The 26828-nt window shown below is 41.3% G+C and overlaps 1 protein-coding gene across 1 annotated transcript; it reads right to left on the bottom strand.

Moving 5' to 3' along the window:
* Positions 1–15676: 15676 nt before the first annotated feature.
* LOC307163574 (uncharacterized protein) lies at positions 15677–26514 on the bottom strand. Its single transcript, XM_079879680.1, has 4 exons — positions 26443–26514; positions 16869–19007; positions 16624–16717; positions 15677–16456 (listed from the first exon to the last, which is right to left on the bottom strand). Exons 2-4 carry the CDS (start codon positions 17259–17261, stop codon positions 15894–15896), a joined length of 1050 nt encoding a protein of 349 aa, XP_079735806.1. The 5' UTR covers positions 17262–19007; positions 26443–26514; the 3' UTR covers positions 15677–15893.
* Between the last annotated feature and the right edge of the window lie 314 nt (positions 26515–26828).

Raw genomic sequence — 26828 nt, 5'->3', positions numbered from 1 at the left:
AAAGCATCAATGATGTCGGCTTTGCCCAGCCAAGCGCCTTTACCAGCTCATTTAATGAACTGAATGACGTGATCTACTGAAGCATAAATCAAAGAAAAACTGGGAAGAGGAATCAAACTGTTAATGCTAGGTACATTAATGTTGTCATGAGGAGCTGAAGAAACTATTATTAAACGTTTTTAAATATTTCCTTGTAGCTACACCTAAAGGATTAATGCAAAAAACTGGAAACTATTGAAAGGACCAATCAAATAACTTTCTTTACCCTCTTTTGTCAATAAACTATCAACTACTTCGGGCTCTTTGATGGCTGACTGAAGATTATTGCAAAAGAAATATGTTTTTTGGGAGAAGTGTTAAACCATCCAAAAAACCATCCAAAAAAAAAGTTCAGTTATCAAATAATGCTTGGGAATGTCCGTCTCCGCAATAACTGCAAGCGTGAATAAATTTACAATTAGAAAACCTACACACATTTTCAGTAAAGTTAAAACACATTGGAGTATGAATCACGGGGGTAACCTTTTCTGCTGCTTCATCTTTAGGTAAACGGCCTGTCGGAGGTTTAGCACTTCTCGGGCACAGAGGAGGAGTATGCGCAAAAAAAACACAAAGAGCAAGACAACGCGCGATGACCGGTAAAATGTCTGCTTATTAAATCCAAATCTACTACAGACCAGTCCAGTCTTTGGTTAAACCGTTGAATGTACATAGCCGCCTTAGCCGAGAAAGATTTATGGCACTGGTAGAAAAGAGTCCCTCCGTAAGTCATGGCAAGGTCTGAGATAATGGCTAACTAGGTGTCTAATTCTGATCTGCGCTCCAGATAGACTTCACAGATTATGTCTCTGAAGACTCAGAAAGCCACGTTAAACTTGGGCATGGTTAGACAATTAGACAGCCGTTGATCATTATCTTTTAATATGACAGATATGCCTCCACAGTCAACTATGCGTTAATCTTGGCTCTCTGAGCACAGCAGGATTTTTACCAGATTAATATTGTTACCTGCGAGGATCTGGGCGTGCAGCTGGGAAGAGATAGCAGCGGCTGATGGAAAAAAAGGGGCTCCGGTGGTGGACACTGGGAGAGCCGTGGCTAAGGATCTGCGCGGTAGAAGGTCAGCAGGTCCCATGATGAATGATGTGGAGGGAGCAGCATCTGCAGCAGCAACGGGAGCCATGGGAGTAGGCGTCGACGAAGTTGATTGGGAAGAAGGCTGATTTTCCAAGACTTTGATCCTAGCGTCTAAGCTGGTTAAGGGAAATTGAATGTTCTAAAGGGCTGACAGCACAGGATCCTCTGTAGACTGGAGCGGTGCGATGTTACCGGATCGCTCCGTCCTTTTCTTCGGAGCTGGTGGGTTGGTGGAAATGGAGGAGTGCTTTCGTTTGGCAGTGGCTTTCCTGGATCCGGATGGTGTTGGAGTCGATGGAGTTGCGGGCGTTTCTGGGATGTTTTCCAGGAAGAATTGAAAGAGTTCTTTGTGGCTGATTCCGAGAGGAGACTGGATGTTGTGGCTGTACAGGGTCGCGAGAATTTTTTCAGCAGGCCAGTCAGCTATAATGAGCAGAGGACTTGTTTTATTGGCCAGTCACGAACTTCTGCGCACACTTGGAGCATTGTCCAGATCAAAATTCTCGCCGGCGTTTTCTAAGAAGAGCTGAACTTGTTCTTCGTCTGAATCCAGATCAGACATGGTGAGTAATGTAATAATGACTTGCGCTAAGAATAGCAGTTTCCTCATTGCCGATGTTGAATTAACTTGCAGCCATACAATTGTCACGGGGTGACAAGAGACAGGCGGAACCATTTCTCGTGGGGGATGTTTCCCTGCCAGAGTAGTTCCGGTCAGTGATGCGCGGGTTGATCCGAAATGAGCGGGTGCCTGCGGTCACCCGCGGTTACGAGTCATCCAAAAATATTTTTAATGATATTCGAGTCGCGGTCGGTCGGGTCGTTTGAAATAAAGATGCCAATTAAACCTTTGTAATTTATATAGTACTAGACACAATTTTCTATGAAATACATAGGCCTACACTTTATTGGCTAAATAATTGGTGCGAAGATGACGCACAAGCTCAGTCTGCAGGTAGAGATGGAGGCGGCAAGAGAAAAGGTGAAGAATGGGGAGTGGAAGCTCTGCAAATACACAAATAGAAAGAGCAAAGTGTGGGAGACATTTGCCGAAATAATGAAAGATGATGACCAAAGTGCTGGCTTTGTCATGTGTACTTCTTGCGATGCTATATTTACACATTTGATAACCACAAAACTGGCACGACCAACCAGGCACGGCGCCAGGATTTCAGTTTTGGATGGGCCAGTGGGTGGGCCTTAAATTAAAAACGTTAAATAAAAAAAAACGTTATCCAATCACTGCTTAACCTAATAAAAAAATATTGACTAATATAGCCTACTGTTATATTATCTGTGCGTATACATAATATAGATTTTAATAGCTTGATGCTCTTTAAATATTTTGTTGCATTGTTAAAAGTAAATCCGCGATCGCTCTCCATGGTTCTGACCAAAGAAGAGCGCTTTGGAATCTCCATTACGCATCATACGCATCATACCTGGGCTGCATTTTCCGATAACGTTGTCTCTTAGCGTGCTACGAATACTCTTAAGGTATAACTTAACTAAAGGTATACTACCACAAAAGGTATATCATTGCTAGGCGTCTTCAGGGCTATCATCCACTCGCGAGGCAAAGGCGCTGAAAGGCAGAGGCGCTGGCGCCCTCCTAGCAACGGCGCTGTTTTTGGTAACACATGATTTTGACGACTTCATTAAGTTTTGTTTTATAGAAAGCTCTTTTTAAAAGATTTTCGTTTTGTATAAATCGGATCTCAATTTTGATCAATGTTTTATCCATCAATTGCCCGTATTTAATAAATAAGATGCAAATATATAGCAGACAATGTAATAAGGCACCGGCACGATCACTTGCATTGCATGTGAACTGGAGGGCGCCGAAACTCAGCTTGTGCCTCACAGATTTGAGAAATATAGGCTATATATTACAGAAAGCTTGAAATGTCTACTTTTAAACGAAAATATTCAAATCAAAATAAATAGGCTAGCCTACTCTCTGATTATGTAATTTATCTCTGGCGTTCATGGCGAGTCCGCAATCTCCGCATCGTCAACTTCATCTTTGCAGCGACACAGAAAACACCAGTTTATTACTAAACAATTAAATGTCTCCTTGCTAATTTAGACACATTCATAATCATTACTTTAACCGGTTCTTTGTGGCAAGCTTTAAGCGTGCGGTCATAACGCTTATTATCCTGTAGGCTATAGCCTATTTAAGTAATTCAATTAATATAAAGGGGCGATTTGTCCACCAATGGCTTAAATGAACAACTACTAGTCGACTAGGAAAAAAAATTGGTCGGAGGCAGCCCTTATTCCACATATTTTCGAACCAGCAGGCCATTCTGGGTTGGGCGCGAGCGACCCTACGGAATTAATGAACGGAGCGGAATATTCAGAAATGCGCTCTCCGCTCACGAGCTCTGATCGGAACAAACCCGGACCTCACTGTCTGCTGAACTTGCGCAGAAACATCAAAATAGACATAGCCAGCTTTTTAAAATTGTTTTTAAAACTAAACATTTAGACTATTTTAGTACAAATTATTAGCTTATTGACGATTTTTTATAATTCTTGACAAAGTTAGAATATATTAAGTTATATTAAGATGCTACGATGAGCATTTACTACTTTTAAAAAATGCGGGTCAGGAAGCGGGTCGGGTTCAATATTTTCTTTTTCTTTTTTTGCGGTCCGAGTTGCGGTCGGGTTAGTTGAAAACGTCGGTCGGGTGCGGTTTGTTTATACATTGACCCGCGCATCACTGGTTCCGGTGCGACACCTGGCCGGTTCCGGTTGCCCCATGAGCTATGCTCAGACGCAGGGATCAAACGAAGAAATGAGTATCAGGTGCGCGATGAGAGGGTGGCGGTCGGTGATTGGGACATATAGCAGGAAGGTGGCTTATAAAAGGACACTTTGGAGTGGAGGAGGGCGCTGCGGGAGAAATCGGCGAGAGAGAGAGAGAGGCCGAGGCCGCGGCTGCGGATGGAGGCCGCGGGGAAGAGAGAGAGTGAGAGAGAGAGAGAGAAAGAAGACTTCGGATGGATTGCGGGTGTAAGCCTTGGTTGCACCGTGAGTCTGTTGAATTGCAGTTTTATTGTGGAAGTGAGCACGAGTGAAATCTTGCAGTGTGTTGGTGAATATACGAGTGTGGGAATTGTTTCTGCTGTCCACTCGCAGTCACAGCTGTTCATTACTCTCCCCATCTGAGCCCTGTTGAAGGAGAATGCTGGAGCTGCTGAGGTGCGTTCCTGTTATGCTCATATCTCTCTCTGTCCGAGCCCGAAGAAGAGAACGCGGAAACTGTGAATTATGTTCATTCCTCTCTCTGTCTGAAAGTGCTGAGATACGTTCATGTTATGCTCATATCTCTCTCTGTCTGAGTTCAGTGAAGAACCTGCTAAAGCTGTGAGTCATATGTATCCTCCACTCTCTGTCTGAGTCCAGTGAAGAGCCTGCTGAAGCTGTGAGTGATACGTACCCTCCATTATCTGTCTGAGGCTAGTGAAGAGCCTGCTAAAGCTTGAAGAGCCTGCTAAAGCTGTGAGTGATACGTACCCTCCATTCTCTGTCTGAGTCCAGTGAAGAGCCTGCTGAAGTTGTGAGTTATATGTACCCTCCATTATCTGTCTGAGGCTAGTTAAGAGCCTGCTAAAGCTGTGAGTTATACGTAACCTCCATTCTCTGTCTGAGTCCAGTGAAGAGCCTGCTAAAGCTGTGAGTGATACGTACCCTCCATTATCTGTCTGAGGCTAGTGAAGAGCCTGCTAAAGCTGTGAGTTGTACGTAACCTCCATTCTCTGTCTGAGTCCAGTGAAGAGCCTGCTAAAGCTGTGAGTCATATGTATCCTCCACTCTCTGTCTGAGTCCAGTGAAGAGCCTGCTAAAGCTGTGAGTGATACGTACCCTCCATTCTTTGTCTGAGTCTAGTGAAGAGCCTGCTAAAGCTGTGCAGTATATGCACCTCCATTCCCTGCCTGAGTCCAGAGAGAGCCTGTTAAAGCTTGCACCATTTTTAAAGACATTCATTTTAAATAAATAAATAAACGTGTTAAACCTCTGAATTATTGGTGTCCGCCTCTTCTTGGGTATGGGGTAGCTCCTCAGGGTGGTGTGGTAGCTCTGGCGTGACAAAAGTGGCCGGGGTGGGGATAGAGCCCAGTAGCCCACCACCCGTACCAACTACCACTCTGAGGATCTACACCAAGGGAACACCACGAGGCAGGACACGAGATACGATAAATCAGTTGACTTTATTGGATATTAAAACATACTTAAAATAGCATCAGCATGGAGAACTGAAGCTCTTTCTCTTCTTCAGAGCGACCAGGGAGCTCAGGATGCTCGGCACCCAAGGATCTTCAGACGAGTAACCCAGAGCAGCGGGAGGTTTCTTCAAGACAGCGGTGGAGCTCTGAATACTCGGACTACAAGGATCTTCAGGTGAGTGGCTCAGAGCAACGTGAGTGACTGGCTTTCTCTGTTTCCTCAGGACAGCAGTAGAGCTCAGGATACTCGAACTATGAGGATCTTCAGGTGGGTAACTCAGAACAGTGTGAGTGGCTGGAATTCTCTGTTTCCTCGGGACAGCGGTGGAGCTCAGGATACTCAGACTACAAGGATTCTTCAGGTGAGTAACTCAGAACAGTGTGAGCGACTGGTTTTCTCTGTTTCTTCAGGACAGCGGTAAAACGCAGAATACGCTGAATATGAGGGTCTTCAAGTCGATAACTCAGAGCAGCGTGAATGACTGGCTTTCTCTGTTTCCTCAGGATGGCAGTGGAGCTCAGAATACTTGAACTATGAGGATCTTCAGGTGGGTAACTCAGAACAGTGTGAGTGGCTGGAATTCTTTGTTTCCTCGGGACAGCAGTGGAGCTCAGGATACTCGGACAACAAGGATCTTCAGGTGAGTGGCTCAGAGCAACGTGAGTGACTGGCTTTCTCTGTTTCCTCAGGACAGCAGTAGAGCTCAGGATACTCGAACTATGAGGATCTTCAGGTGGGTAACTCAGAACAGTGTGAGTGGCTGGAATTCTCTGTTTCCTCGGGACAGCGGTGGAGCTCAGGATACTCAGACTACAAGGATTCTTCAGGTGAGTAACTCAGAACAGTGTGAGCGACTGGTTTTCTCTGTTTCTTCAGGACAGCGGTAAAATGCAGAATACGCTGAATATGAGGGTCTTCAAGTCGATAACTCAGAGCAGCGTGAATGACTGGCTTTCTCTGTTTCCTCAGGATGGCAGTGGAGCTCAGAATACTCGGACTAAGAGGATCTTCAGGTGAGCAACCCAGAGCAGCGGGAGGAGCTGGCTCGCTCTGTTTCTTCAGGACAGCAGTGGAGCTCGGAATACTCAGGATACAAGGACTCTTCAGGTGAGTAACTCAGAACAGCGTGGGCGACTGGCTTTCTCTGTTTCCTCAGGACAGCGGTGGAGCTCAGAATACTCGGACTACGAGGATCTTCAGATGAGTACCCCAGAACAGCGGGAGGAGCTGGCTTGCTCTGTTTCTTCAGGACAGCGGTAAAACGCAGAATACTCTGAATATGAGGGTCTTCAAGTTGATAACTCAGAGCAGCGTTAGTGACTGGCTTTCTCTGTTTCCTCAGGACGGCAGTGGAGCTCAGAATACTCGGACTAAGAGGATCTTCAGGTGAGAAACCCAGAGCAGCGGGAGGAGCTGGCTCGCTCTGTTTCTTCAGGACAGCAGTGGAGCTCGGAATACTCAGGATACAAGGACTCTTCAGGTGAGTACCCCAGAACAGCGGGAGGAGCTGGCTTGCTCTGTTTCTTCAGGACAGCGGTGGAGTTCAGGATGCTCGAACTACGAGGATCTTCACGTGAGTAACTCAGAGCAGCGGGAATGCTGGCTGGCTCCGTTTCTTCGCTCGAAATACCTGAGTTACGGGGTCTTCAGAACAACCAGGGAGCTCAGGAGGTAGCGGTCTTTGAGGTCGGGTAACTCAAGGTGGCGTGAGTGACTGGTTTTCTCTGTTTCTTCGATACAGCAATAGAGCTCGAAATACCTGAGGTACGGGGTCTTCAGAACAACCAGGGAGCTCAGGAGGTAGCGGCTTTGAGGTCGGGTAACTCAAGGCGGCGTGAGTGACTGGTTTTCTCTGTTTCTTCGATACAGCAATGGAGTTCGAAATACCTGAGGTACGGGGTCTTCAGAACAACCAGGGAGCTCAGGAGGTAGCGGTCTTTGAGGTCGAGAAACTCAAGGCGGCATGAGTGACTAGTCTTCTCTGTTTCTCCAGGATGGGGGTGAATGGGCACCTGCACACATCTATACATACAGTCAAATTTTAGAACGCTCCCCACGCCCAGAGGGCTGGATGTTCCCAGGAAGGATTTGGAGCGGCAGGGTATGTCAAACTTCCTCACACTTGTGCATGCATTAATCACTCCACAATTCCACACGTGAACACTTCAATTCGTAAGCACTGCAATTCTACAAATACCTCACAGTGGATTTAAGCCTTCACTCCATTCAGCCTGGGTCACTCCATCAGCAGCTCGTATTCAGACAGGAGGGGGGGGGGGGGTGACGTTATTCTGACTGCATGAAACTTATACGAGAAAATGAATGTGCCTTCAAATCACCAACTTCAAACACACAAAAGAGAGAAGCAGCAAACAGATACGAGCCCTCCAGTATATCACAATGCCTCCATGAACACAGACGCGGTACTTCTGTAGCAATTAGGAATCATGTACTTAACTTCTTTCCAGATAATGGTCTTCACACTCACAATGACAATCTTCTTCCCAGCCAGCTCAGATATTCGCACTCACTCGCTCTCTTCTGCCTTGTCCTTCGCGTCCTATTTCTTCCCCGAACTCTTTTAGATTCTCATTCTTATATCCCCTCTGGAATTGCACGTCCTAATCGCCACCATAATCAACTCCGATTCGATGCAGCTGCCGCTAATTTCCCCTGTTTACCTTTCTGGGGTGCGTTTCCCGAAAGCATCGTTGGCCAACTATGGTCGCAAGTTCATCGCAATGTCCATTGAACTCTATTGGTAACGACGGAACTTGCGACCATAGTTGGCCAACGATGCTTTCGGGAAACGCACCCCTGGTCGGCCATGACAGCGAACCGGAACCGGCCTGGTGTTGCCCCGGAAGTGCTCCCCAAGGGAATCACGCGCTGATTTTTTTAGTTCTGTCTTCGTCACCCAGTGACACAATAGTTTAATGCGAGCAGCAATGCTATGGGAGTTTATATGTGCCGCTGTGATAGATGTCGACACTGGATTGGAAAACGTCATGAACAGCTGGCTATCAGCTGATGCGAACTTGGCTGACGTGGCCTGCTTGAACTAACGCGATGCTTGATTTTAATCAATGATTAGTTGAAGCAAATACAAACATTAAGCAGTGGTGACTGGTAGGTTTTAAAATCGAGGAGGCACACAACATTTTAGCGGTCTGATTTTTTAACAGCTTTAAACTGCTTTTTTGGTCACTTATTGACAAAATATTTATAAAAAATCAAGACATCAAGACAATATAAATATAAGTTCACTCACCTAGTCCTAGCCTATAACTTGAAGCAAAAATCCTTCTGTCCTTTTAAATGTCTGTGTTGAAAGACAACGTTCAGTCGTTTAGCGAAGCTGATTGCTCTAGCCTTTATCCAACTTAGGCATGGAGTCTTCCTTCATTCTTAATTGTTGTTTCAATGGTTGTTTGGTAAATTTGTTTGCGATCAAATATTAAATATCTCTACTCTCCATGGTTACATCAGGGGTAGAAATTCAAACTAATATCATGTAATTTACGTCTCGTCAATGATTGTTTGATATACCAAGGGAGACTAGCCTCCTCTGCCATGTTACTTTTCTCAATACACCTAATTGCTGAAAGTGAAATACTCAATGGTGACTGGCTAATTCTTTTACCAATGGAGCCACAAGTCTCTGTCTATGCATTTGCTTCCACCTCCCCTTCTCTATCCCCTCAGACTCGCGTTTCACAGATCCAGCACATCAAGGGAAGAGGCGCACGGTGGTTAAACTTACAGTGGACGGTGAAATTAAAAACAAGAAACACACATTCTGACACATAAAATGAATAACTGGGAATTTAATTAACATTAAATCGTTCCTCTCCCATTTTGCATGATGCTTTGCTGACGAGCAAAGCATCTCAGAGAAGAGAAGAGAAGTAGAAGTGGAAGAGAAACTAAATTTTCTAAAGAAAAACAATGAAGAACGAGTAAAAAATTAATATTAGATTCATGTCTCTCTTAAAGGTGTTACGGCCTCTTCTTCAGCTCCTGCAGTGATCACATGTGTAAAGTTTTGCTCCGCTGTGGATCCTCATGTGAATCTTCAGCCTTGATTTAGGGCAGGAGACAGATTTTTCTTTCTTGATCACATCCATCAGGTCTAAAAGACAAATTAAATCAAGTGAGTTTCTATGGATTACTTTATGCAAACAACCAGCTAATCATGGCTTACTCATGCAGTTTAAAGTGACGTTCTAGACATTTTCCTGACTCTACCAATACTCTACTAATACTCTAATGAGAGTTAGTAAGACATGAAGGTGCAATGTTACTTATAGTCAACAGAATGTGTTAAAAGGATCATCAAAATAAAGTGAAACCATGTTTTGTAATCTTTTAAACTAAAGTTACACCTATCTCTTGACCCCCTCGCTTGTCAATGCAGGCGTCTGTTGTTGTTGTTCCTTCCCTTTAGTTTGGTTTTATACATAGACAGTAAAATGGACACAGCGACCCCATAGACTTCAACGGAGAAAAGTGAAGTCCATTAGAAGCACTCACTTCCTGATGGCCAAGCGTACTGCACACACTCAAACTGAGCTTGACGACATAGATGTGACGTGAGTAACCTGTCTGACAGTTGTGAGTCTTCTAGAAGCTGTGCCGAGAGAAATCTGAATCATTCCCTCCGAATCTTGCAGAGACGGCGAGTGTGAGTAAGAGCTGTCCATGTTACCTGTTACCACTTTTGATAAGTATTATGATTAATTATTTTGCCTCCACGTCCCCCCGATTGCCTGCGAGCTTCTCCTCCTGTCTATACGGTAATTTCTCTAGTGTGCGACAGAGAGTCACGTGGTTATGACACAATCGTTAGCCTACTTTTACAAAAACAGCTTCTACGGGGCCATAGCGTAAGATACAAGGTAATGGAGCCGTTTATACATTGTCGTGTTTCTTTAGAAATAAATAATGGACAAATAGAGTCTTTAAATGCTTCAGATGTAAAGTTACAGTATAGAAGGTACGCTTTCCGGATACTGGATTACCCCCTTGGTTTTATACTGGGAATAAACAGCCCAGGCCAGTGCTGCCACCTTGTGGAACAACTGATTACTGCAAAACAATGCAATTCAATGTGCGACCTGCATGGCAAGGTTAAATCAGGTGGCGCACGTTCTATACTGTTTGATTTTGTATCACATGCACTGTATGCGGACCCTTGTGTACACATAAAAAACAAAATATACTTGATTAACAGAAATAATCTTGAAGCATCTCATCTGTGTATCTTAATAATCCCCATAGCAAATACAAAATTCTGAACGGCTGTTTGAAAACATGAAAACACTGTTTGACATTCTTCTCCATAACAAGTCGGTGTCAGAAACAGAAAGTTGTGCTGTGCTGCTTCGTATAGTGCTTTATTTCTGCTTTTCCAGGAGCGCCACCTACAGTGAGAGAGTGAATTTGCATCTACTGCTATTTTTTGCATTGGTCTGAACAGACAAATTGCATGTGAAAATCAGACTGAACTTTCGTGTTGGTGTGAACATGAGTTAGTAGAAAGATACCAATCAACCAACAAAATGTGCTCTCGCTCATCGTGGCTGTTGGGAAACTAACTTACACAGAATTGTTTCTCAGCACATAAAGATGAACTACTTACCGTGATCTCAGACTGTGTTGGATGGTTACACACGTTACACATGGATCTTCATGTGTTGCTTCAGGTGACATTTAAAAGAGAAACTCTTTCCGCACTGATCACACGTGTGCAACTTCTCTCTGCTGTGGATCTTTTCATGTGTTTTCAGATTTGATGACAGACTGAATCTCTTGTCACAGTGTGAACACTTGTAAGGTTTTTCTCCAGTGTGGATCCTCTCATGTGTTTTCAGACTTGTTAACTGACTGAATCTCTTGTCACAGTGTGAACACTTGTAAGGTTTTTCTCCAGTGTGGATCCTCTCATGTGTTTTCAGACTTGTTAACTGACTGAATCTCTTGTCACAGTGTGAACACTTGTAAGGTTTTTCTCCAGTGTGAATAATCTGGTGCCGTTTTAAATGGTTTGATGTAGAAAAAGTCTTCTCACACTCAAAGCACATGTACTCTCTCACACCAGTGTGTATTTTCTGATGTTTTTGTAAATATGGCAGCTGTGAAAAACTCTTTCCACACACAGAACATGAATGTGGTTTCTCATTTATATGAACTGTCAGGTGTCTCTTCAGGGCTGATGGACAGGGAAATGTTTTGCCGCACTGATCACATGAGAACGGCTTCTCTCCGGTGTGGATCCTCATGTGAATCTTAAGATTTTGTTTGTTTGAAAATCTCTTTTCACACTGATCACAGGAGAATGGCTTCTCTCCAGTGTGAACTCTCATGTGAAGCTTAAGACATTGTTTGTTTATGAAACTCTTCCCGCACTGAGTGCATGTGAACGGTTTCTCTCCGGTGTGGATCCTAATGTGTTCTTTAAGGTTTGATAGTTGTGTGAAACTCTTCCCACATTGATGGCATGCGTACGGCTTCTCTCCGGTGTGGATCCTCATGTGTTCTTTAAGATGTGATAGTTGTGTGAAACTCTTCCCACATTGATGGCATGCGTACGGCTTCACTTCGGTGTGAACTCTCAAGTGATGATCGAGACGTCGTTTGTTCGATGTTCGATGATCGAAAGGTTTTTCTCCAGGTTTGACATGATGTTCCTCCTTCACTTCACTCAGTTCTTCACTCTCCTCCTTCACTACACTCAGTTCTTCACTCTCCTCCTTCACTTCGCTCAGTTCTTCACTCTCCTCCTTCACTTCGCTCAGTTCTTCACTCTCCTCCTTCACTTCGCTCAGTTCTTCACTCTCCTCCTTCACTTCGCTCAGTTCTTCACTCTCCTCCTTTACTACACTCAGTTCTTCACTCTCCTCTTTCACTTCGCTCAGTTCTTCACTCTCCTCCTTCACTTCACTCAGTTCTTCACTCTCCTCCTCCACTTCACTCAGTTCATCACTCTCCTCCTTCACTTCTCTCAGTTCTTCACTCTCCTCCTTCACTTCACTCAGTTCTTCACTCTCCTCCTTCACTTCACTCAGTTCTTCACTCTCCTCGCTCTCTTCCATCAGGTCTGACATGAAAGAGAAAATTGAATTTACATGATTCAATGCAATTCAATAATAATGCAATTCAATAATAAATGAAGTGCATACAAATCTTACCCAGGACCTAGACTATTATGAGAAACAGGTGCTTGATCAGAAGGGAAAGTGAGATTGCATTTGTTTAAAATGACGTGACTTGTCCATTCGAGAGACTTCTTCATAAAGTAGGCATGTAACATTTACCGTCACCAGGGGAGTGTTCATGACAAAAACTATTCAGGAGTTTTTGGACTTTGTTGGGTTTTTTTCCCCTATTTGCATGGCCTGTTTGCGATGTGCAGGTATCTTGGACAGAACTTATCCCAGAGGTACTACTTTGTTAATTATTTTCTCTTCATCTCATATACATTTGTCACCAGATGGTTAATGAGTTCAAATCCTCTGAGATATACCTTTTGAGTATTCGTTACTTATTTTATATGAGCCTTCTAAGTTCACTGTTATGTTTGATAATCAGGAGACTTTCACAGGAAAATAGACTATTGCGAGATCAACGTAATGAGGGAGTCAACATATCGGAAGCATAATGGTACAGGGATACAGCCTTCTTGTATAGAGAAGGGTTTGGTTGGGGAAGGGAGTTTTTTATTTTTTGTTTCTTCTTTTTACTTTTTTTGCTTTGATACTTTGTCTTATCTTGCCTTACTTACTGGGTGCATATTGCAGGTTTTGGTTTAGACTTTACAACTTTATACAATATACATAACTATGTTAATGGAGACAACACACTGTTTAAGATTTATATCAACTACTCTTATGATGAATAATAATTTATAAACAAGAGACATATTATGGGATTCAAAAAAATTTATTTCATGGAACATATCGGGATGTAACCATGTAATAAAGCATAAGAAAATCCTCACCTATCTCAAGCTAAACAAATCAGACATAGCCATGCTGCAAGAAACTCATCTAAGTGCTGAGGAATCTGAGAAATTTAAAAGGGGGTGGATTGATCAGGTATACTCAAGTACATTCAACACTAGGAGCAGGGGTGTTGCTATTTTGATTAGAAAAGGCTTAGACTTTAAAGTCCACAAAGCAAATAATGACCAGGAAGGCAGGTGGATAGCCTTGGATTCTAGTGAAGGGGGTGGATTGGAATCCACTGCTGCTTCATATATGTAATGAGTGATTATAATCAAGGTATTAATCAAAAAAATTTTTTTTTTTTCAAATATCAAATGAGTTGAATAACTTCTCTGGAGATTTTACTTTGTTATAGAAGTTACCAGTGTGATTACTGAAATGTTCTTTTCATGTATTCTTTAATGTCAGTATTTGATATCTGAATGCAGCTTGGTTATTTAGCCCGGCTTCCAGAAATGAAATGGGGACATGTTTTGTGTTTGAGAAAGGTCTTCAATGTGTTCAAACACATAGGGGTCATTGAAGTCTATAGTTTAAGGGACCATTTCTCAGTTAACAGTTCTCACTCCAAACATCGAGACAATCACACAAACGAACACAACATCGCTCAGGTCTGAATGAACTCAACATATTCTCCTCATGCTCGCTGCTGCTGCACTAAATGTTTATTTCAGAAAGAAGACGCCAGAAAAGACGCACAAGTATCGCTGTGATCGATGAAAACAATACAGAAATGAGTCTGTCGCTGAATCGAACTGTATAAAGTGTGTGTGATGGGTTGTGTACAGAAAGTGTTCTGGCACCTCAGATAAATTAATAAATAAATAGATTAATTAAAATCAATGATAGCGCGATGGTATTGATGGTAGGCAAACACGCTTCACACACGGGTTCACACATGCAGACAAAGTCCTTCCTCTCCTCTCCGCTGAACGCCAACGATTACAAATGCGTGAATGCACGGTGTTTGAGCGCGGTAAAGTTAGTTTTAGGTTCGATATTCACCGGACATTTGTTTGCCCTTGCCACTGTTCTATAGGGTCGGCAGTCTTACAAAGATATCAATAGCAGGATTAGTATTAACATTATGTGACCAAATCACCTATGTGCGTTATAGCTGCATATTTATACCTGAGAATCCTTTGACGCGTTTCCACAGTGCATGTCTAAGGGAACGTTTGACAATTACACCAACTGTGGTAAACGTAGCCTATAATTTGTATTATTTAAAATTACTTTTAACATTTAAAAACAGACGTCTTCAAATTACAAAGCTTGTAGAAGGTTCCTATTGGCAATACTGACTTAGGCTACAGCTTTCCTGGTAGCCTTGAGTAAATTAACTTGTCTAAGAAATTATTCATAAAACGTATAAATATCAGTTGAGTCTTTGTTTACTTTCTTCACTGACACAGAAGAAAATGAAAAGACTATCAGTCAAAGTTCAGCTTTAGGAGGGGAAGAAATAGGGCAGGATAAGGAGACTGAGAGAAAAAGAAAGATGGAGATGAAGATGAGGAAAGAATATATATTGACAAATAATCTAATGCCCACTGACATGGTTTTAAAGTATTTCTTATCCATTTTTTTTTTTTTTTTGGCCTTCAAAAGTGTTAAATTGCACATACTGTATGTAACCTTCCAATTAAAACATTACAGATGTTTTTGTACAATGACCTTTACAGAGCTCTGAAACTAGCTTAATACTGCATTTAATAAAATGTAGCAATTCGATCCATCAAAATGCATTATAATGTGAATGCGAAAAGCACAGAAATCATTAATTGGTGGATTTGTTTCTCGCTTCATTTACTGCACGTGCTTTCTCTCCAGTTTAAACATTAATTGTCATTTTATTTTACTGGTTGACTGAGTAACATTCGTTTACCAATCTCTTTGTTGAATTACTTCAATAAAAAAAAATAAAAAAATCTATAACAATTTTCTTTCAACATGGGGACAGGAGAACTGTCAGTAAATAAATGGGAAAACAATGTAACTTGCGTTACTTATTTGAAACAGTAACTCAGATATTCTGTTGTAAATTTTAAAATGAATGCGTTACTTTACTAGTTACTTGAAAAAGTAATCTGATTATATATGTAAGAATAGGTATAGGGCAACGTATTTTACATATATCCTGTTGCTTCAGAGATATGAAACTTACAAAACTGCAGTTAGCTGTTGGGCCTAAAAAAAAAAAAAAAAGTTTGGTTCCGGTTGGTTGTCAGTTGAGGTTTGGGTCACCATTTGCCACCATGGGTCGGTAGTTTTTTTTTTTTTTTTTTTTTTTTCAGTGGCAGTTTTACACACACTGATTTTAAATGTGTGTACTTTTTCTACTAAAAAAGAGACATCAAGCAATGTTTCATATAATACATTTAATACTATTAACCTCAATACAAACCTTCTCAGAAAAACCTTCAAAATAAAATGTAACAGTTTAAAACATTGAACTTAAGCCGTACCACTGAGGCATGAAAGGAAACTCATGGCAGCCAATGACACTGCTCACTTTTGCTTCCCGTATGGTCTGGCCACAATGTGCTTCTTGCCAGCTCCAATACAAACTTGGCAGCAGGGTAAGACAGTTTTGAATTTTTCCAACAGCGATGGCAAGGTGTTGCCTTGAGGCTCACCACAGTGTGCGCATAGATCCTGCCTCCTTAAAGGTGCACGGTAGTAGGCCAGCTCTATGGGATCCCCACATGAGAGAGCCAGCCTGACCTGGACAGTTGATGCAAGAACATGTCTTGGCTCCAGGATGTGACTCCCACAGGTATAGTCCATGCTGTCATCTGAGAGTGCCTCTGCTAGTATGGCCTGGTGACGAGAGGAGAGGAGCCGCATTGAGTAGATAACTCGTGGTTTGGAACATTCCATGCAGTCAACTACTGCCCGTGCATGTTGGCCAGTAAACAGTCCGGACTCTTTCTGCTGCTTCTCCAGTGCGTCCGACATGAAGAAGTCGACACACACAGCATGCTTGTTCTTGTGGGACTGTTGGGCAGAAGGTCGATGGGCGTCAACTGTGTCTTTGCCCATAACCTCAGCCAGAGTCAAGTAATGGTCACCTATTTCAATAAAGCACAACACAAACATGCATTCAAGTATTTTGGTTTCAGCTGTGGGCGTAATATGAATGTGAACAGGTGTAATATTAGGCTAAAGCATGTTAAGTGGATAATCCACAAAGTTTGCTTACTTTACAGTGTATTGAATGTTAAAGTAAAATACTTACCAGAAGCATCAGGCATTGGGTCAGGAAGCCAGATCATCCTTTCAGGCGGGAGGACTGGTACTGAACAGCATTCAGTGTCATCACATTTGCGTAGCTGAAAGAAGAAAGAAAGAAAGAAAGAAAGAGACTTATTTAGTATATTAGTATATTTAGTATATATTACTATATTGCATTTTTCATACTTTACAGCCAACATATAATAAAAGAAACATTATGAGTTATACAGAAAAACACAGTGAAAATACCTGAAACAGATACTGGCGTTGCCGGCAGTGTTTCTGCACCCAATCAGTGAATGCTGGATCCTTGTCTGCTTGTTGCTTGGTCACTGTTGCAGGATTGATTGCTGGGAAGAGTGTGGAGATAACCTGCATGACAGAATCTTCCTCTGCATCTGTGACCGCATCTATGATCGTGATTGGCTCTCCCTTTATCGACAGCCGACTGTAGCGTCCTGCCACTGTGTCCAGCACTGGCGCAACTGAAGTGCTCCAAGCCTCAGCAAGCTGTGGGTTTTTCTCGCCAGCTTTGCGGATCTCTGCCATAGAACTGCACCTCTTCAGCAGGTTTTCCATGTCCTCTGCTGTCTTGTCTCTCTCCAATGCACAGTTCTGCAGGCCGATGTTGAGTATAGCCATCACCCTCTCAACCTGGGTTCTGCCAGCTCTGGCCTGGAGCTGCTCTGCAGGCAATGAGCATGGTCCAGTTCAAGCATCTTAAATATTGCGATCAGACTGAGCTGAACTTTGACCAGTAGGGTGCAATGTTCTGTTCCACCATCACTGTACTTGACATGGATTGGTTTCCATCCTGAAGGGTCTTCCTGTGCGAGCCTTACTGTTGCTACTGCATTTCTGTATGCTGTAGACTTTTGGAAGACTTTTGGAGTCCTGCACAATGATCTTTACCTTGCCACTGTACCATGAACCCTCTGGCTGACTAGGGGCATTGGGTTGCATGTATACTGTGGATGTGATGGATCCCTTGCTCGTCATGTCATGGTCCAGTGCTGCTAGTTGGCTGGTTGAAGGCGCGATTGAGTGTCGACCTCGGACACCGGTGGACACAGGCTCCCCTGGTTCTCCAACCGGAATCTTGGCCTTATCGTTGATGAATAAGACAAATATGTCTGAACGCAGCTGATACATGCGTAGACGCAAGAACTTGAAGAGTGCAGCACAGAAGTGTACATCAGGGTGAGATGCTTGGAGCTGTCTTCGCTGGATCTTGTACTTGAGTTCAAAGCGTGAAGTGAATTTCAAGGCTCACCGGGTGTAGGGATTCTGTGGTGCAAATTGCAATCTCACAAGGGCTTTGCTGGGCACCCTGGTTCCTTCAGTGCATTTGGACTTCACCTGTTCAATGAGATCCTCAAGTGGCAACCACTGTGACAGGTGGGCAGTGCCATGTCTCCGATCATCTGCTGCAGTGAATTCATTGACTGCTTCTTCCATCTTAGAGAAGAATTCCTCAAAGTTGTCACCAGGACGACCTCTGTTAAGGGTGCGCAAGTCGACAATAATGCCAGGCTCTCCCAGGAGAGCCACTTGGATGCGCTGATTCATGAGAGTATTCGATGGGGCTGAAGAATCATGGGAGATTTCCTGATAGATTGCCTCTACGATGCTTGGTGTCACCCTAGCCACGTTCGCTACCTTCCTCTTGAATTCTTTCTTCATGTACCTGGTGTGGTACTGTGGGAGAAATGGCTGCAAAGAACTGACAACTCGAATGGTCTGGGTTAGCTGCTCGTCCTGTGTTCTGGTCCTTTCCACTTTCCACAGAAAGGTGATGCCAGTCTTGCTGCCCCCAGGTTGGTATTTCAGCACATCGACAGGTACAGACAGCTGGATTCTGTTGATGAAGTCAAATCTGTGCCATGAACTTGCAAACGGTTCCTTCGGGTGTACAGTCTCATCCAGGAGCACAGGCGTTAAAGGGTCTGTTTGACACATAACATTGTCCAGCAACTGGTACCTTGCAGCCACCTCAAGGGTGTTTTTGTGGTGTGTCACGGAAATGTTTTCAGATACAACTCTGACAGGTTTACTTGAGCTATGATTTGCAGATGTAGTATCACTCTTCCTCTCCAGGTACTCCACATAGTAGCGAAGGCTTGTGGAAAGCCTGAAAAGGTCCTCCTTCAGTGCTCTCCAAGCATCAGTTGAGGACATGTATGGTCATTCACACAAAGACAACAGGGCTTGGTAGTGACTCTTCAGAAAGGCAGCACACATGGGTTGCTCCTTCATCTTTCTCTTCACTTCATTGTATCCTTCAAAGCTCCAGCATGATGGAACAGGAATCACATCTCTGTTATGGTGAGACGCATCACGTATCACAGTCTGCTGGTTTGTGATGTACCAAAGGCAATTTGTTAGAGTCTGAAAATACAAAGAAACAAAATGGTGTCAGGAATTTAATATTAAAGTTGTTTTTTAATACAACTCTTTTATACATTTTTATACATTTAATTTTAGTACAAATACAACAAAAGTGTATATTGCACAGATATGTAGTTATTTATATATATTTCAGAATCTCAGACTCAGCTAAATGTTCCACATTGAAACTTTAGGCTCGGCTGATGTTAAACAGGTGCAGTGCATAGATATAACCCAGCACTTGTTTATCACAGAAAAATTACAAGCAGTCACATTTGTTTGAGAGTCTGAGGGTACATGATTGTATTTCTCTATCTAATTTCAATACAACCAAAGTGAGTTGGTAGATTAAATACATATTTTATTTGTTAATTTATGCATACTTCTGTACAAAAGCACACCGAGGCTGCATTTATTTGATAAAAAACTGTACAAACAGTAATAACATAATTCAAAATAACTTTTCTATAAAAAAAAAATGCATATGATTCCTGTGACTAGTCTTCAGTGTCACATGACCCTTCAGAAATCATTCTGCTGATTTGATGCATGTGTGAAAACCTATTCAAGTTAACATTGTGACTAACACCTATTCAAGTTAACATTGTGAATTTTTTTAGTTAATGATCTGTAAGAATTGGGCTTTATTAGTGTTGTTCATTGATTCAAGTAACTTTTTTGACATTTGGGTATAAAGTATTTTAATTCTACAATATATGGTGTAAAAACATCTGAGTGCTGCCCCCTTCAGGTTGAACGGTGGCTACTGCAGTTGAATTTTCCTATTGGATGTTCGCGGTGGCAGGTGACGCAAGCAGGTTCCAGCCATAGACATTTTAATCCGTCACTGCGGGTCGCGGGCCTTTATGTGTAGCCTATATGCACACAAATTGATTATGATATGATATATGAAAAAATTCCTTACAAGAGCCTGTGGCTAAAGTAGAAAAGTGGAACTCATTAACAAATGTCATAATACCATATAATTCAAATATTATAATTCACTTACCGTCAGCAAAAATGAGCCTTGGTTTGTGCTCTCTGGAAGAGAAAAGCCCACTCCCCGGGTCCGCAGGCTCCCCAGAATGGCATTGTTCAGCTTGTCTTTTTTGGTTTGAACAACCTTTGGCGGGGGCAAATGAGTATGTTGCTGTGCCCAAAACAGCATCTCGAATGCGGACGGAGTCGGGGTAAAGTTATTTTGAGCCGCAGAGATTCTGGGGCGCACTTCAGTGCTAAATATCTGAACTGAAAAAAGGAAGTCACACAACTCACAACCGAACCAAGCTGGTCAGTGGGAGTCGACACCACATCGCTGGCTATGTCTGTCCATTTGTCAGCTCTGTCAATTTTGCCCGCAGCTGATACAAATTTACAAGAGCACTTTTTTACTTCTTGAAGTACAGTTTCGAATGATTTTAAACCCAATTTTACTATTTTGTTTGTCATGCTACTGTTGCATGGGCAAATAATCGAAACATTACACATGTCCATTGCAAAAGAAAGAATTATGATGTTGATACGGACTAGGCTAAACTTAGGCTACTGTACTGTATATTACTAATTCACGCAGGCGATTCTAATTTTCAGACAGCTATGCTGGAATCACGTTATAAATCTGTTTCTGTTGTTTCTGTATAAATTCTGTTCTGTTGTTGCCATAGATACGCAAAACTAGGGCTGGATGATTCATCGAAAAGTAATCGAAACCGAAATTCAGAGCCTATAACCGACGTAATTTTACCAAGTCGGTTATTTCGGTTTTTTAATCCTATTAATATTTCCGCCCACTGTGTGTTAATTTACTTTCCCCTTAAAACATATTACTGCGTGTGTAGTCACGTGACTCCGCCCCGTCCCTTTTAGCTCTGAACGCGCGTCTATTTCGCTTCAAACGCTCGCGTACGCGCGTCCTATTCACTTTGGACGCGCGAATGGATTCAAAATGTTTAAGCGTAGAACTAGACGCGATAGACGCGAATTTGACGCTCTATTCGCGTTTGGTGTGAACGCAGCATAATGAACAGGCTGCGATGTCAAGATTGCAATGCTGGAATGTGTGTGTGTCAGAGAGAGAGAGAGGCACGGGCGCGATCTAACAGTGGAAACATAAAAACATAATTTGTCATTACAACATCAACGTCAATTTGTTCATACAGGACATCATTAAAACTGCAAAGTGTTTAGCCTACTTATATTTGTGTAAAACATTGTGCTTTTGTCAAACTGTAAACTCTTGTCAAACTGTAACCTACAACTGTCACCCAACCAAAATCACACACACACACTGTGTACATTTTTTTTTTTATCAAATTATCAAAAAGATAAAAATGATCTCATCTTTTGGACATTCATCATATTGCATTGGTTTTCATTTCTTGTCCTAAAACAGAGCACTAATCTTTTTATTTTTAAGTAACACATTCTACATTGATTAAAAAATAAAATCAAATGTGTTTTTAATTGTAGTATTATTTTATACAGAAATAAATTATTTATAATTCAGATGAGAAGTTAAAGTTAATTTAAATTTTAAGGAAACAAATATATTGATCTGAAATATAGCAAATTAATTTTAAATTCATTCAGGTTAACAAACATATCTCAAGGCCTTTTGAATAAAGGGTGGCAGTCTTTCATTATCAACTGTTGTTGTGGACTATATACTGGAGAAGTATTTGTTCTCCATTTGAGTGAGATGTTTTTATGTGGCTAATTGAGCAAAGTGCTTCCATATTATTAGTAGTATTAGTTCAAGAATAAAATAAAGATATCGGATTGATATCGGTATCGGCAAATAGCCAAAGCTGCGGCATCGGTATCGTATCGGAAGTGAAAAAGTGGTATCGGGACATCCCTAACTCTTTCATTAGAAAAAATAACCGTGAACATAGGAATTTTTTTTTATTAAATAATCGTTCAATAATCGTAATCGAGGTAACTTGTTTGATTAATTGCGATTATGATTTTAGCCAAAATCGTCCAGCCCTACGCAAAACACACAAAAAAGCCTTCGCAGCGCGGGAAGGGGAGTGCTGCGGGGGCTGCAGCCCCCCTCGTCATAGCATCAGCCCCCATGGTGGGGGGCTGTGCCTGTGGACTAATATTGTACTTAAAAATGTGAAATGAAATGTTGATGCGCAGTTTATAAGATATAAACTAATGATTATACGAAAATAAAGTATGAATGTCATGCTTTGTTCCGATCAGAGCATGTGAGCGGAGAGCGAATTTCTGAATATTCAGCTGCGCTTGCGGCTCCACTCATGGTGCGCTCAGGGTCGCTCGCTCAACCCATATGGCCTGCTGGTTCGAAAATATGTGGAATTGGGGCTGCCTCCGACTAAAGTTTTTTTTTTCTAGTCGACAAGTAGTTAATTTAAGCCATTAATGGACAAAGCTCCCCTTTTATTAATTTAATTACTTAAAAATGCTGTATAGGATAATGAGTGTTTACTATAGCCGCACTCAAGCGCATGACCGCAAGCATAAAGGTTGCTACAAAGAACCGGCAAAGTTATTATTATGAATGGGTCTAAAATGGCAAGGAGACATTTAATTGTTTATTAATAAACTGGTGTTTTCTCTGTCGCTGCAAAGATGAAATTGACGATTCAGAGAAATGCACATTTCATACGCTAGATCACATAATCAGAGAGTGGCCTATAGCCTTTTTTTTTTTTTTTTTTTATAGTTTTGTTTAAAAGTAGACATTTCAAACTTTCTATAATAGGCTAAATATTTCCTGTTATTTAAAATCTGAGAGGCACAAGCTGAGTTTCGGAACCCTCCAGTTCATGCAAGTGATTGTGCCGGCGCCTTATTACATTGTCTGCTATATATTTGCTTCTTATATATTAAATACAGGCAATTATCAAAAAATTAATCAAAATTAAGATACAATTTATACAGAACGAAAATCTTTTAAAAAGTGTCTTTCTACAAAACAAAACTCAATAAAGTGGTCAAAATCATGTCTTAAAAAACCAGCCCCCCCTCGCACGAAATTTTAGGTCCGGGCCCACCCATTTTCTACTATAGTTTTGTACGTTTCTTCATTCGGATCTATTTGCGATCCATTCCATTCTAAACAAACAACGCAGTTTACATGCTTCGTCCTTGTTACATTATTCATTTAAGATAATCATTAATAAATGCACGCATAATTAACAGTGAACTTGATAAATGTTGCAGATATGTTTTATGCACAAACAAATCCCTTTCAACTTATGTGTGCAAAATTCAGAATAAAATGAATGTGCAGCAATTTGTACAAATAGAGAGTCTGTAGGCCTACTAAACGTGTTGTAGCCATTAAATAACCATTTAGTTTCATATTTGTTAAAATATTATAATGTTATTTTTTCATCTATGTTGATTAAGTGAACAGCACGATTAAGATAGGATGCGCAATATATCGAGAGACGTGGCGTGGGTCAGACATGATTTTGACCACTTAAGTTTTGTTTTGTAGAAAACCTTTTTTAAGTGAACTTCGTTTTGTATAAATTGTATCTTAATTTTATTTATTTTTTTATCAACCAATTGCCTGGATTTAATAAATAAGAAAAAAAATATAGCAGACGATATATAATCATGGAGGCACCCACGCGGTCACTTGCATTGCTCGTGAACTGGAGCGCATCTCATCCTAACTTAACGAAACTCAGTGTATGCCTCACAGACATTAAATATATCATAAGAAAGCTTGAAATGTCTTTTTAACAATTTAAAACGAAAAGAAATAGGCTACTCTCTGATTATGTAATCCATGATGTGCATTTCTCTCTATAGGCGCGTTCACTATGGAGATTGCGATCTTCAACTTCATCTTTACAGCTGTTGTTGCTGTTAATAAACTAAAAATAATAGGCCTATAATTTTATTAAACAAAAAATAAATGAAATTGTAATTGTATTAAAAAAGAGCAACAAAAAAATCCTGTTTAAGTTTTTTTATTTTTTTACCTATGCAAATTACGCACAAATTCAGGTAGGCCGCAGAAAAGCGCTGAAACGGAGATGAAGGGGAACACATTTTTTTTATTATTTATTATTTTGTATTCTTATTTTAACTGGCCCATCCAGTTTTCTGGAGGCCCAACTACAATCAAAATCCTGGCGCCGCTAGTGCTCTTAAGGTTACGATTTCCAAACCTTAAATTATAACTTACTTAGGGAAATGTCCGTTAAGGGGTTTTATGCAATACTTAACGCTTTTTAAGGGATTAATTAAGTGAAAAAAAAGCATTTAAGGGAAATTGTAAGTGACGACAACGATGTGTGAACGACTGTTCTTCCCCAAGCTCATAAAATAAATTTGGGTCGCACATAAATTGAGAGGGTCGGTCGGAAACCGGAACCAAACAATTTTTTTTTTTAGACCTTAGTGCATGTAGGTCAAGGGGCATATGGAGAAACCGAGGCACGTATTACTTCTGCTTTGCTATGACATATTGAAGAAAGTGTTAAGGTAAAAAACGTTGCTATGAGACTTGCAGAAGGAAGAGGTCAGCAGAAAAAGTTCAGCTATGGGGAAGCGAGAATTGCAAAAGATCTGCAAGGGGTTCCAGGAAGCAGAGGGGCATAAACTGACTGTTTGCTGTATAACTGTCTTGCCAAATGCAGTATTTGGCATTCAATAAATTAGGGCTGGTCCGAATACCATTTTTTGAGCTTCGAAGCTTCGATAGGAATTAACATCGAATATTCGAAGCTTCGGAGGGAGGGGGCTGAACATATTCTTCTCTCTAATAAAGGCAGGAATCTCTATGCGTCTGTCTGTTTGCATTTAGATTATTTATCTTGCATTTAGAACCGTTCATCCAATCGACTTCACAGTGCAGTGTCACATTTGGTGCAATATAGACACGCGAGATGTGACACGTTCAGAATTAATAAACTTTTAATACAGAACAGCGCGAGCGGGAAGCGCGCGCGCGCCTCACGCGCAGGGCTCCGAGAACGGACACTGCACTAGTGATACAAAACACAGCCTAATATTTTTCTGAGTAACAAATAACTCTCAAATCAGAAATCAGCAGCACAGTAATTACTGACACAGTAAAGGGTAGGCTAATATATTGTTTCTATTCTATTTCCACAATGTCAAAGCAACGCAGCTTATAGCCTACAAGCTCAGGCATGCACTTCTGCCCATACAAACTCCGCTGTTCTGCGCTCTAAAATAAGAGTATTGTATTTCGCCCAAAAATGCTAAAAAAATAACCGTGTGAGAGCGTGTTTTAGGCTATATCATGTTATAGCCAGATATGACGACGCTTACAGCACGCGTCACCGCAGATCAGCATCTATTCATCAAGCCAACGTGCAAACTATCGCAAATCAAAGTGAAAGTGGGTCGCAGATGCTTTAACACACAATCAACTTCATTAAAAGTAAAGAACCGAAATGATCTTACCAGGGCTGTTGCCGCTCTCTTATTGAGGTCTTTGATTTAGAAATTTTAGCTGACGATCAGTAAAATGCAGCTTATCTGTTGCTAGTGACGTGCACTCCATTACATCTGCCTATAGCGCGGGATTTGAAGTTCGGATTCATATCCGTTTTAAAAAAAATTAAAACGAATATTCGAATGTCAAATTTGAAAATCGAATACCAACCCACCGAACGAATATTCGAATATTCTGGTACAGCCCTACAATAAATGTATGCAGATGCTTTGTGCTTACGGAAAACCCTGTGATCTCTGAAGGGTATAAATTGTGAGACTTTCAACAGTTCGAGTGCGAACCTTGTGGTGAAAACTAGCCTACTCGTATATTCTCAACACTCATTCAGGATCATCAGTAGATCATCTCACTTTATTCTGAGTGTTTGCTGTTAGAAACACATTATTTGAGTCAGGATAGATGATAAAAGCCTGTAAAACTGCAAGATGATACTGTTATTTCTCACAATATGACGTAAAACATCAATAATACAAAAACATTAATAACACTTAAGAAACAAAAGAAGTCCATATGAATCTAAATATAGTTCTATTTTAATTAATATTAATGTATAGATTTAAAATATCTCACGTGGCTTGTAAGAGGCTGAATGTAAATCTGTTTCAATAAATTTCAATAATGTAAAGTAATTAACAAATTTGATGTGTCATGTCAAAGATGTTAAAAGGGTAGAAAATAAAGTGGCAGCAATACGTGAGATCAATTCCCCTCACTCACAGATCTCAAACTTTTGTCTTGACATTCATTAACAGTTCTCACTCCAAACATCGAGACAATCACACAAACGAACACAAAATCGCTCAGGTCTGAATGAACTCAACATATTCTCCTCATGCTCGCTGCTGCTGCACTAAATGTTTATTTCAGTAGGAAGACTGTGATCGATGAAAACAATACAGAAATGAGTCTGTCGCTTAATCAAACTGTATGTGTGTGTGATGGTTGTGTAAATGTGAGAAATACCATTAACTGCTCTCCTCTTCTCAGAAGACTCGACGCTGACTCGGGTTGTGCTCAGTCTTCTTCTTCTTCTTCGATAGATTTTATTGGCAGCTTGCAAACATAGTGCATTACCGCCATCTACTGGACTGAGGTGTGATCACATTAAGACGTCAAAAAAAAAAAAAAAACCCCGGCCCAAGCTTCAGCTGGCGCTGCGTGTTCAGCTCCTCCAGCTTCCACCCTGAGCTCCTCAACCTCCCCCCCCCCCCCCCCCCCCAAAAAAAATAAATAAAAATAAAATAAAATAAAAAAATTCTTCTTGCTAATTGAGTTTCTTTAAGGAAAGATATAACCGCCCTAACTGTGGACTGTGTGCTGGTTATACTCAATACATTTTCCATTGTTAA

The sequence above is a fragment of the Squalius cephalus genome (assembly GCF_949319135.1).
Source record: "Squalius cephalus genome assembly, chromosome: 1".
Lineage (NCBI taxonomy): Eukaryota > Metazoa > Chordata > Actinopteri > Cypriniformes > Leuciscidae > Squalius > Squalius cephalus.
Note: the sequence above shows the minus strand (reverse complement) of the source record. Positions and strands in the feature narration are given on the sequence as shown.